Source organism: Alosa pseudoharengus, unplaced genomic scaffold (assembly GCF_046254945.1).
Source record: "Alosa pseudoharengus isolate Yale_2024_CS ecotype anadromous, Long Island Sound unplaced genomic scaffold, YU_APseudo_1.1 YU_APseudo_1.1_scf_7, whole genome shotgun sequence".
NCBI classification, from domain to species: Eukaryota; Metazoa; Chordata; class Actinopteri; order Clupeiformes; family Clupeidae; genus Alosa; species Alosa pseudoharengus.
In genome coordinates, this window is record NW_027468859.1 from 35983217 (window position 1) to 35995716 (window position 12500).

A 12500-nucleotide genomic window follows, 5' to 3' on the forward strand; every position below is an offset into this window, starting at 1 on the left:
ACACGTGAGAACACACAGGTTCTATCCACACGTCAGAACACACAGGTTCTATCCACACGTGAGAACACACAGGTTCTCTCCACACGTCAGAACACACAGGTTCTCCTCACACGTGAGAACACACAGGTTCTATCCACACGTCAGAACACACAGGTTCTATCCACACGTGAGAACACACAGGTTCTCCTCACACGTGAGAACACACAGGTTCTCTCCACACGTGAGAACACACAGGTTCTCTCCACACGTCAGAACACACAGGTTCTATCCACACGCCAGAATACACAGGTTCTATCCACACGTGAGAACACACAGGTTCTCTCCACACGTCAGAACACACAGGTTCTCTCCAAACTAGATTTGGAGGTGAAAGAGTAGGATCCAATGTAATTTTATTGTCCCAGTGTTGTTTATCACTAAGCTTTCGTACATTATTCATGTCTTATTGAATCAACTCAAATCTGCATAAAAATGACTAATGCCTGAACTCTTGAAACCATGTCAGCCATGTTGTGGATGCCATAAAGATATCAAAGCACTTCCCTATCACAGACAGTTAAAGATCATCATGGATACAACAGCGAGCAGCTTAAAGATATCCCAGCACTTCCCTATCACGGACAGTGTAGATCGTCATGGATACAACAGTAATCAGATGCATGTCTCAACTGCACCCTTGCCCTGTTTGGAGGCCGTCAGGCTTATAAAATCATGTGTCTTTGCAATCAGTGATATATACATATATATAGTGATACATTTTGGAAATAAAAGAACAATGCAAGGATTATCTCATTAGATGGAACACAGGTTGACAGGTTTATATGTGTGATTTGCAATGAGGAAAATAAATACAATGATTTTATTGCAGTACTGGATCAATAATCTTTCAAGTGTTAGTATCCTGCTTCAATATTAACAGGCTTCTATAGAGTTTCTCATGCAGTTTTTTTCTCGTGGATCTTTGTTAAGTTTGGTTTGAAAAGAAAAACATCATAAAGATGCATTCAATAGAATAGTTTTTCACTGAGTTCTAACCAAATTGACATATGTAAGTTGCTCTGGAAAAGCATCTGCTAAATAAATTAATAAATAAAACAAAAAAGGCTCTCCTCATCGATGATGAGGAACAGGATGTTTAGTGGCTTTAGAACGAGTTCTAACCTTGGGAAAGTGGCTCTAGAACGAGTTCTAACCTTGGGAAAGTTGCTCTCCTCGTCGATGAGGGCCAGGATGTTCATTGGCTTGATGGCCAGCAGGTCCAGTGTGGGCTGGTTGTCGGTGAAGACGATGCGTTGCCAGGAGATGTCCTCCAGCGTGTACTCCTCCTGCTCCAACTTGAAGACGTGCCGCACGAAAAACTGCTGCAACTGCTCGTTGGCGAAGTTGATGCACAGCTGCTCAAAGCTGCAAGGGAACATGGGAACATGGAAACACGGCTCTCGTCAACTCGTGAAAATGGCTTCCTAAGTATCCCGATTAGCCACTCTGCCACCCTGGTGTTTGCCTTCCCTCGCCCTATGTAACTCTCTGGGGAAGATCACATGCATGTTAACATCTAGCAGTAAAAAATAAAACGTTATACATCTCTACAAAACAGATCTGGTATGATTACTAATCCGTCTCATTACGAAAATGTGCCCTTACTGATTCTGAAGTTTCAAAGATGGGAAAAATCCAGTCTCCCCATCACAGAGGCAATGCCTAAATTGTTCACTATCTTATCCTATCACCTCAGACCCTCAAACTAGTAGTAGTAGCAGTAGCAGTAGTAGTAGCAGCAGCAGTAGTAGCATTAGTAGTAGCAGCAGCAGTATTAGCATTAGTAGTAGTAGTAGTAGTAGTAGTAGTAGTAGTAGTAGTAGCATGGACGGATTATGAACTTTTGGGCCCCTGGGCCCAGATGTATTAAGGGCCCCCCAATTGTCGATTATGTGGGAGAGGGGGGGGGGGGGGGTGATTTCCTGTATTCTGGTGCATTTTGGGGATGGCCAATACTAAATTCAATCAGATTCATAGCCTACATCCTGATTTGTTGATATTGAGGCAATGATTCCATGCAAAAGCTTGGGCTTCAGGGGCCCCTGACCCCTTGGGCCCCTGGGCCTGGGCCCGGTAGGCCCGTGCAGTAATCCATCCCTGAGTAGTAGTAGTAGTAGTAGTAGTAGTAGTCCCTACAAAGACCTTCACTGTTCACTGCATTGACTAGGTCACCTCTCAAACTGTGGAATAGTGTTGTCTGTATGTATGTCAATTCAGCATTTTTTTGTGTGCAAATATTGGTGAAATCACAGCAAAAATAAAGGGATGTCCTCAGGAAAAGGTGCGAGGGCTCGAGGGGTTTGACCGCAGCATGGCCTGTGGTTGGGAGACGAGAAAAGAGAGGAAAAAGTCCGCAACACCAGTATATGCTCCCACTAGTTATATTTTATTACCGTAACGTTTCGGGCCAACTCGTCTGATGAAGGGCTTGAGTTGGCCCGAAACGTCACGGTAATAAAATAATAAAAACTTTTTCTCAAGTGTTTTGTCCAGCACCCAGGATCAGATTTGGATGTGCATGCGTTTTATCCTCTTTACACTGTGGTTGGGAGACACCTCACCTGTTTGTGACGAAATTCTCAAAGCCGAAGATGTCCAGGAGGCCAATAGACTGGTAGCCCGTGCTCATCCCCTGGGCTGGAGCTTTGTGAATGGCCACGTTAATCTTCTCAAACAGCCACAAGAACATTTTGGTGTAAATGGCCTAAAAGAAATGCATGTGTTAACTACGAGGGCTGCTTGACGCACACACACGTACAAACACAAACACACCCACCCACACACACACACACATGCACACACACACACAGACATTCACACACTGACATTGTCTGTGCGTGTGTGCATGTGCATGTGTGTGGTGTGTGTGTGTCTGTGCGGCGTGCGTGTGGTGTGTGTGTGTGTCTGTGCATGTGTGTTTGTGTGTGTGTGTGTCTGTGCCTGTGTGTGTGTGTGTGTGTGTGAGTGTGTATGAGAGAGAGAGAGTGTCTCTGTTTGTCTGCATGTACAGTCCACAAATGTGGGTGTGTGGTGTGTGTTTCTTAGACCTTGACGAAGGCGTCTCTTGTGTCTCTGGCCTGCTCAGAACTCAGAGGTTTAGAAACTCGCTCCCGATTGGTTGAGAATGTTCGTCTGGTAAGACTGGCGTCCAGACTGTCAGTGTCCACCTGAGAAACAACACAAACACCATGATTACACACACACACACACACACACACACACACACACACACACCCACACCCAGGCAGTGTCCACCTGAGAGACAACAAACATTTCCATTCATATTGAAAAATGACACTCATTTCTCATCTCATCAATCTCATCACTCCTCCCTGCAACTGTTTTTTTACTCTTTCTTTGGCAACTCAGCAACCTGCAATTGCCTTCAACAATCTGGACAGAACATATACAAGCACTATTTTTCAAATAATTTCATAGTCTATCGGGTTTATCCAATATTTGTTGCATTTATGATGAACTCCAGATTAAGTTTATGACACTGTCCCAGAGCTTGACCTTTGCTTGTCTCAGTGGTGTGACTTTTATAGAGAAACATAGCTAGCTCGGCCTTTGTGTAAAACCACACACTACCACACTAGCCACATTATCGCTAACCGCGGCAGTTTCCGCTCTACTGGTTCAGGCACTGTTAGTCTGAGGAGCTCATGACCAGTTTAGGGCAGTGTTGCGGGAGATTGTATAAAATTTGTGTCAGGCGCCAGGGTGCCGCTATCAACACGCGGGAGACTCACAAAACTTCCGATGACGAGTTTAGGTCAGTCACACACATGCTCCCTGCTGCAGGGAGGGTTTTAGAAATATGAAATTTAACAAAATATTAACACACCCTGTCTCTACCGACCACTTAAATTCAGATTTGTACAAACCTGAAAAATGAACCCGCCTCAAAACACAGATTATCCATTTTAGAATGGTATGCGGAGTTACGTTAGTTTACTAAGATGTCTAATAATGACCTAGAAATATCATCAGTATGTGAATCAATAGCCATTTTGACATTACGCCAAAAAACCCTGTGCTCTGTGTTGGTCGGGTATCCACTAAAGTTAGCACACAAATCACCTAGCGCCTAGCCAGCTGTCTTGTATACACTGCAAACCAATGCAAACCAATGGAAGAGAGCCCTGGGGTTGTGTTCAAGGCGACGCGTACAGCCTACAGAACTCAATGTACAGAAGACTGCACCTGCACTCATCAAATGTTAAAAATAAGAATATCTTCAAATGTAACTTAAAATCTATTTCTACAATGAATTTTAATTTTAAGAGACCAATGTCACAAAGTACTCTACAAACTGTATCTACAGTAGCTCAAGGTATCTGAAAGAACTCTCAGTAGTTCCGTCAGAGTATGTTAAAGCAAAGATCCTTAATATACAAAGATAAAGCAGCACAGGCTTCTACAATGGAATGGAATTGTACACAGTTCCTGCCTCCTAAAAAGGCGTGGTCAGAATGCGCTGACGCTACCTCGTTGATGAAAACGTCAAATATTTTTCATTTTCGCGCCTCTCTCTTGCTGTGACCAACTGGAGCTGGCCTGGGTGACTGAATTTGGTACATCGTCGTGGCAAGATGCTGTCTGATTTCCAGGTAAGTGGCAGTTTGAAATGTGGCAAGGTATTTGTGATTAGTCTGTGTCAGTGTAACGAGTTATCTATGTAGTAAAATGTCTGCGGAGTTTAGGTAATAACATTATTATTATCTCGTGTCGCCGTCATGAATGTTAGCTCATTGAGGAGTAACGTTAGTTGACGTTAGCTAGCTAACCATCTGATACCGATAGCAGAGCTAGCTGAGGCACTAGCTACCAGATTAATTTGGTAGTTAGGCTACAAAGATAATTTACGAACCTGATATTTGCTCTACCTAAATCGGCATCACTATAGCTTGTGGATCAGATCTACTGCAAGCGACATTGATTTAGCAGTTTTGAAATGTGTTTAGTTGCTAGTAAAAAATGAGTAGCTACCATATGTACACAGTTGTTGGTGCACTGAATTTTATTATCAGCCTAGCGTAGCAGCTAGTGAAACATTTAGTTTTACGCCATATTCTCTGTCTGTCCTTGATGACGCGACGATTTTCTCTACTGATCTCTGCCCCGATCCTGCACATTACATATTTTTGTATTAAGTTTGTCTCTGATGGCAAATGTGTAGTCAGGGTGGCGCTCAACGATTGTGTTGAATAACGTTACATCAGTTGTGAGTAGTTTTTCTCGGATGGTCTTGCACAGACCCTTATCAAGCAGCACTAAAATGAACGTCATGTTTGCTAATTCTCTCCCCAGTTGTTGGACGAGCAGAAGGACGCTATGGATGGTGAGGATGAACCCGCGATGACAGGGAGGAATGAACTTGAACCTGTGTTATTCAGAGGATAAGTCAATGCTATGTACTGTGTTCTGTAACTGTCCGCTCTTGTGGCCATTCAAATGTATAGGGCAATTCCACGCAAAACTGTAACATCCATAACACCAACACAATGCCATGGTATTTAGTTGGCATTATGGATGTGACAGTTTTGCGTGGAATTGCCCTATACAAGTTACAGACTTTCAAAGTTAAACATATCAAATATAATTTCATATAGGCTACTAACAATCAGACCTGAAGACTTCATGAAACACTACCAAAATAAAGTTGAAACTAATTCTACAAAAGGCACTCCAAAGGAAAAGCCTTTTTGGCTGCATTGGCCAACATGTTTCGACCAACAGCCTGTCACTATGAAACTCTGTAACTAGATTTAAACTTCCCTCTGTATGGAAAAAAAGATCTATTATTCAACATTAGTTAACACACTGAGAATGATTGCTGCACTATATGTATTGTTCTCTAGCAACCTGAAGGTCCAAGACTCAATCCACTGAAGGCTCTCCGTAAGATGGTGGATCTGATGTCTGCTTTGTGGTCCTATAGGACGACGCCATGGATTGGGGTCAGAGATGCGCCTGAGAAGTAAGTGTTTGTGTTTGTAATCAAGTGCTGTAATCACAATTTGACTGATGCTAAAACTGGAGTAGGGGATTTGAATGGACATTTATACCGTGAATTTAAGACATCAAAAAGCCTGTTCATGGCCTCAAAGAAGTCAGTCGTAGTATTTGCCTAACTTGGCAGCCTCTCCAGCTGTATCATAGTCTTCAGTCCTATTGTGTTATCACAGCATTTATAGTATGAAGGATCATATTAAGCAAAGCAATGTGCAGGTGTAGTAACTTAATTTCAAGAACATAATTGTAATTCATGATGTTTTTTTTTTTTTTTACTTTGCGTGGTGTTGTCTCTGTTTTAGGTGCTGTAAATGCTGGCCATATGACTTCAACCTTCATCCAACCAAACGAAGAGATCCTGCTTTCCTACACTCCATTCAGGATGTTAGTTAATTCAAAGACAATAACAGTATTTAGTTTTGTAAATGCTTAACTACCACTCAATGCAGGACACATCTACTGGCAGTTGATGGAGGGGGTTTAGGGCAGTTGTGCTATTCTTTTCCTTGTGGGTAGACTGCAGAATGTGGCTATGTATGCAGGTGTTAAATTGTGGGATTTGTTGAAAATGTGAATTTCAAATAAAACCATACCATTCAAAGTTAGCCTCACACACTTTATACCCTCCTTTCCTCAGGTTTACTTGTTTGGATCGGATGGACAAGTCGGCACTCCTTATATTAACAAGCTACCTCTTTCTTCTACTAGCTCAATAATATGGTATCTGAAAGAGAAATGCCAGTGTTCATCATATTTTTAGCCTTATGTCAATGAAAAAATAAGTGGTGTATTTCCATTGTAATTTGCGTGGGTAGTAGGCCTAAAGATATGGCCGTGTGGCGGCGCTGTGGGATACATCGATTGGCGCTACTTTATCAAACATCAGAGGTAAGGCTAATTGAGAAAGCAGACGTCTGGTTAGGTGTGCTAGTTAGCAACTTGTTAACCAGGGGCACGTTTCCCATAACCATAGTTGCTAACTAAGTTAGCTACTTTGTTGGTTACAATGCAAACTATGGTTTTGGGAAACGCACCCCTGGCTGTCCAGATTATTATGTGATATGACCTACTTGTTAAACAATAATATGCAATACTATAGTACAGTGGTTCTCAAATGGGGGTACGTGAGATTTTAAAATATACAAATAATTTGCAATAAATGTAGTCATGGATTACTATCCAAATGTTTGAATTTTGTATGTGTTTATTAGTTCCAAAGTTTAATAAATTAGACACTGATGGCACAGTGCTCTGTTTTAAATCTTTTTTTTCTCAACCAAAAATGCTTTGCGCTGGTTAGGGGGAAGGCTACTTGGCTGAAAAAATATTTCACAGGGGGGTACATCACTGAAAAAAGGTTGAGAAACCACTGCCCTAGTTTATGTGTATGGCCGTCTGCTATACAGCCTATTTGAACGCAATCCATTTTCGCGATTGAGTGATCAACATCGAAGTGGTAAGCAACGGTAACTTATTCCAGAGAACCTTCGGCTACTTAGTAGATCGCGTGCCAGTGGGTTACAGAAACAGACAGACAAGTGGCAAACAAAGTCGTTTTTCTCATTAACTGTTCATCTGAAAAACGCCATGTCGATGTCAGAATGTAAGGAACACATGTGAATTACAGAAAATGCCTTAAAATGCCCAATCTCGAGCTGTATAATTAAGGGCTGGGGCATAATCCGAGAAAAAATGATTTCTTCCATAGGGCCACAGTGTAAAGAATCTCTCGCTAGTCTCCTAAAAAGGCGTGGCGCTAGTGAACCCTACGTCATAGGGGAACAGGAAGAACCCTTCTGTGAATCGTCTCGCTTTATCAACCGTCTCTGGTTAAAGTATCTGAAAGAACTCTCAGTAGTTCCGTCAGAGTATGTTAAAGTATCTCAGAGAACTCTCAGTAGTTCCGCCAAAGTATGTTAAAGTATCTGAAAGAACTCTCAGTAGCTCCGCCAGAGTATGTTAAAGTATCTGAAAGAACTCTCAGTAGTTCCTTCAGAGTATGTTAAAGTATCTCAGAGAACTCTCAGTAGCTCAGTGTCCCGCACCTACAGACTTATGAACAGTTTTTATCCATGTGTGCCATAAAAGAGCTGAACACTAGCAAATAATGGTGCAATAGCAGTCTTTCTGCAAATACAAATGTGCAATATCTGACTTGTATTATTATTTTTAGCATTTTTATCCTGTGTCTTTTTGCCTTTATAAGGGTACTGTACTGTTATTGTATATATAAGTAAGTATATATACTTTTTTGATCCCGTGAGGGAAATTTGGTCTCTGCATTTAACCCAATCGGTGAATTAGTGAAACACAAACAGCACACAGTGAACACACAGTGAGGTGAAGCACACACTAATCCCGGCGCAGTGAGCTGCCTGCTTCAACGGCGGCGCTCGGGGAGCAGTGAGGGGTTAGGTGCCTTGCTCAAGGGCACTTCAGCCGCGGCCCACTGGTCGGGGCTCGAACCGGCAACCCTCCGGTTATAAGTCCAGAGTGCTAACCAGTGGGCCACGGCTGCCCACTGTGTACCACTGAGGGTGAGATGCAGAAAAAAATCATAGTACAGTTGCAGTCTAATCACAATAAAACATATTCTATTCTATTCTATTCTATTCTATTCTATCTCAGTCCGAGTATGTTAAAGTATCTGAAGTGTTGCCTGAGGAATGTGAATTGGCAGGGAGGGCAGTGGGAAGACATGCGATGAGCTTGCAACAGATAAGATTAGATAAGATAAGGGGGAGGAGGTGTGGTGCAGTGGAAGACGAGGGAAGGGATTGTTTGTTTGTGTGTGTGAGAGAAAGAGGGAGAGAGAGAGTGTGTGTGTGAGAGAGAGACACTGAGAGAGAGAAAAAGTGTGTGTGTGTGTGTGTGTGTGTGTGTGTGTGTGTGTGTGTGTGGACACGTGCTAAAGGTGAGGGTGAGCTGAAGCCGGAGCATGACAGATAAAGCCTGGTGATGGTGACGACAGTCCTCCCTGCTGAGTCACCTGGAGAGGAGGCCTGTGCTGTAAGGTGTTGCCTTTATTCACACTGAGGAAAGTCCATCATGGACTGAGGCGTTTCCACTGCACTTTTACACTTTTGTGCACTTCTGCACTCGGCATAGCCCTAAAAAAACAATAATTATTAAAAATGTCTTCATTTTTCAGTCAACCGAAGTCACTCTAAACTGTGTTGTGTTTTGTTGCTTGGGTGTGAGTCCCTCAACCACTGCAAAAGAAGAAGTCATAGGACTGCCTTACTACCGACTACCACACCAAAGAAGAAGTCATAGGACTGCCTCACTACCGACTACCACACAAAAGAAGAAGTCATAGGACTGCCTCACTACCGACTACCACACAAAAGAAGAAGTCATAGGACTGCCTCACTACCGACTACCACACAAAAGAAGAAGACACAGGACTGCCTCACTACCGACTACCACACCAAAGAAGAAGACACAGGACTGCCTCACTACCGACTACCACACCAAAGAAGAAGACATAGGACTGCCTACCGACTACCACACCAAAGAAGAAGACATAGGACTGCCTACCGACTACCACACCAAAGAAGAAGACACAGGACTGCCTCACTACCGACTACCACACCAAAGAAGAAGACATAGGACTGCCTACCGACTACCACACCAAAGAAGAAGACATAGGAGTGCCTCACTCTGCTTTGTTGGGGGTCTCCCCTGATGGTTTTGAATGAAAGGATGATATATATCTTCTACAAATCCTTCTTGTTGCAGCCATTAAGGGTATCACTGTAAATGGGCTGAAGCCCACTGTTCCAACACTTCAGCAGTGGAGGGAGCGGGTGTAGGGGCTCTATGGCATGGAGAACATAACCCATAACTTGAGGCTCCAGGGGGACAAACTTCTGAAGAGATGGACTCCTGTCTTACTAAAAATGTTTTGAAAGAAGAGAGCGATCACCCCCTGCCCCACCCTCTTTTTTTTCTTTTGAAGTCCAGTCATTGTAATAGATGCTTCATTATCTTACCATGTATGTCCGTGCTGACTGTCTACGATTAATAAAAAAATAAGTTAAAAAAAAGGACTGCCTCACTACCGACTACCACACCAAAGAAGAAGACATAAGTCTGCCTCACTACCGACTACCACACCAAAGAAGAACACATAGAACTGCCTCACTACCGACTACCACACCAAAGACCGACCACCATGCTTACTAACTGTGAAAAATAAAGATAAGCGGAGATAGTATCACTGGACATAGAGAAGAAGATGGAGTTAGAGGTGGAGATAGTATCAGTGGAGATGGAGAAGGTGATGGAGGTGGAGGTAGTATCAGTGGAGATGGAGAAGGTGATGGAGAAGGTGATGGAGGTGGAGGTAGTATCAGTGGTGATGGAGGTGGAGGTAGTATCAGTGGAGATGGAGAAGGTGATGGAGGTGGTGATGGAGGTGATGATGGAGATAGTATCAGTGGAGATGGAGAAGGTGATGGAGGTGGAGGCAGTATCAGTGGAGATGGAGAAGGTGATGGAGGTGGAGGTAGTATCAGTGGAGATGGAGAAGGTGATGGAGGTGGACATGGAGGTGACTGACTAGTGACCACCAGCAGCAGCTTGGCAAACATAAGAGTAAAGAAGAGTTGATGTAAGATTATTTAGGATGAAAAAGGATTAGGATTAAGGCAGTAGAGGGCTAGGGGTGTCAGATGGCTGATGGCTACGTACCTCCAGCAGCTTGGCAGACATGGTGAAGTGTGTGTGTGTGGGGTCAGATGGCTGATGACTACCTACCTCCAGCAGCTTGGCAGACATGGTAAAGTGTGTGTGTGTGTGTGGGGGGGGGGGGGGGGGGTCAGATGGCTAATGGCTATCTACCTCCAGCAGCTTGGCAGACATGGTGAAGTGGTTAGAGGCTGAAATGTTACTGCTGTCCATGTTGTCCAGGATAGAGCCTACAGCAGCAGGGAACAGACATAGCTAGTCACACACACACACAAACACACACACACACACATACACTTCCCAAAAAGTTTCCATCTTCCTTTAAGTAGGTCTTGATATAAAATAAAATAATGATTTACTTCTTGTTTATAGTTTGCTACACATAACCAAATAATAAACAATAGGCTTACAGTTAAACATGTTTATTCCTGCTTAGCAAATTCATACCAGTTAAATTGGTGACATGTTTATTTACTTGACAACTTATGTAAACTCAGATAGATGAAATCTATTTATTAGTGGCAAGCTGCCAATAACCACACAGACACACAGACACACACACACACACACACACACTTACCTTGGAAATCTATGTTGCCCATGTGAAGGATGGCAGCGAGCAGTTTAAAGATTTCCCAGCAGTCTCGGTCACCAAAGGTGAGGATCTTCAGTGCGGTGCGGATACGATTGTAGTCAGCCGCGTCGTCTTTGCCTTCACAGCTGATACAACCGCTCTACAACACACACACACACACACACACACACACAGACAGGGTTAAGAATGTTATGTTATTTATTATGAAATATTAAGTTAGAGATTACAAGCTATGCATTAAAATAGTTTTACTAAAATTACATTCAGATCCCTTCAAATCCCTTTGATTGAACTGCAATTTAATCACATAGTGTTTGCCAGTATCTGTAATGGATTACAATTACGTTTGTTTTGTAGTTTAAATTTGTAACTCCATCACATGAAACTAGTCCTTCCCCAACTCTGCTCGTACATTGCGTAATATCATTTAATCTTAATCTGGTGTTTGATGTGTTTTCTCTATTGTGTAGCATCATTTAATCTTAATCTGGTGTTTGATGTGTTTTCTCTATTGCGTAGCATCATTTAATCTTAATCTGGTGTTTGATGTGTTTTCTCTATTGCGTAATATCATCTAATCTTAATCTGGTGTTTGATGTGTTCTATCTATTGCGTAGCATCATCTAATCTTCTGTGCCATACAGAGGCTTTGTACACACTATTTCATCTCTAACTGGAGATGTTGCAGGAGTGGGCTGAACTTTATAAAGGTGCTGTAAGTGTACTTCACAGAGATATGTTATGATAATATTATTTGCATGGCCTACTGCTTGCAGGTAGCTGTAGTCCTCTGGCTTGCCCAGGGAGAGAATTTTCTTCTGATCCTTCGGAAGCCCCAGCAGGAGGCAGTAGAAGATGTGGTAGTTACGCTCGTTTGGGGCCTGTAAAGAAAGTAAGTGACCATTATCGACCTTGATCACGTTGCTCATCACTGGTACGATATTCTTTTAATGTTCCTTTACCTGATAGTCATCACATCATCTGTAGCTAGCTACTCATTAAGCATTCAACTACATTTGAAAAGAAAAGACGACACAAAACCGACTGAACATCCTGTCATCTATCCTTGCTCCCAGACCCGACTCCAAATGTTGTTCACCAAATTCCAGCCTTGTGTCAAATTTATGACTAAAAATTCTTTATTGCCGATGTACAA

At 42.8% G+C, this 12500-nt stretch overlaps 1 protein-coding gene and 1 long non-coding RNA gene across 7 annotated transcripts in view; one reads left to right on the forward strand and one right to left on the reverse strand.

Moving 5' to 3' along the window:
• LOC143109314 (unconventional myosin-VIIb-like) overlaps positions 1-12500 on the reverse strand; it is a 65148-nt gene that overhangs the window by 44298 nt on the left and 8350 nt on the right. Inside the window, exons 7-12 of the mRNA XM_076271967.1 lie at positions 12112-12225; positions 11330-11483; positions 10903-10979; positions 3087-3206; positions 2601-2743; positions 1194-1404 (exon numbers count right to left, since the gene is read on the reverse strand). Of these exons, the coding sequence (XP_076128082.1) occupies positions 1194-1404; positions 2601-2743; positions 3087-3206; positions 10903-10979; positions 11330-11483; positions 12112-12225 (819 nt within the window). The remainder of the gene's footprint in view (positions 1-1193; positions 1405-2600; positions 2744-3086; positions 3207-10902; positions 10980-11329; positions 11484-12111; positions 12226-12500) is intronic.
• Positions 4425-6662, forward strand: LOC143109649 (uncharacterized). Of its 6 annotated transcripts, none has more exons than XR_012983927.1 (4): positions 4425-4652; positions 5353-5383; positions 5904-6022; positions 6360-6662. It is a non-coding gene; the product is annotated as an uncharacterized LOC143109649 (long non-coding RNA). The 6 variants fall into 6 exon arrangements; XR_012983929.1 differs by having other exon boundaries at positions 4425-4616; XR_012983926.1 differs by having other exon boundaries at positions 5353-6022.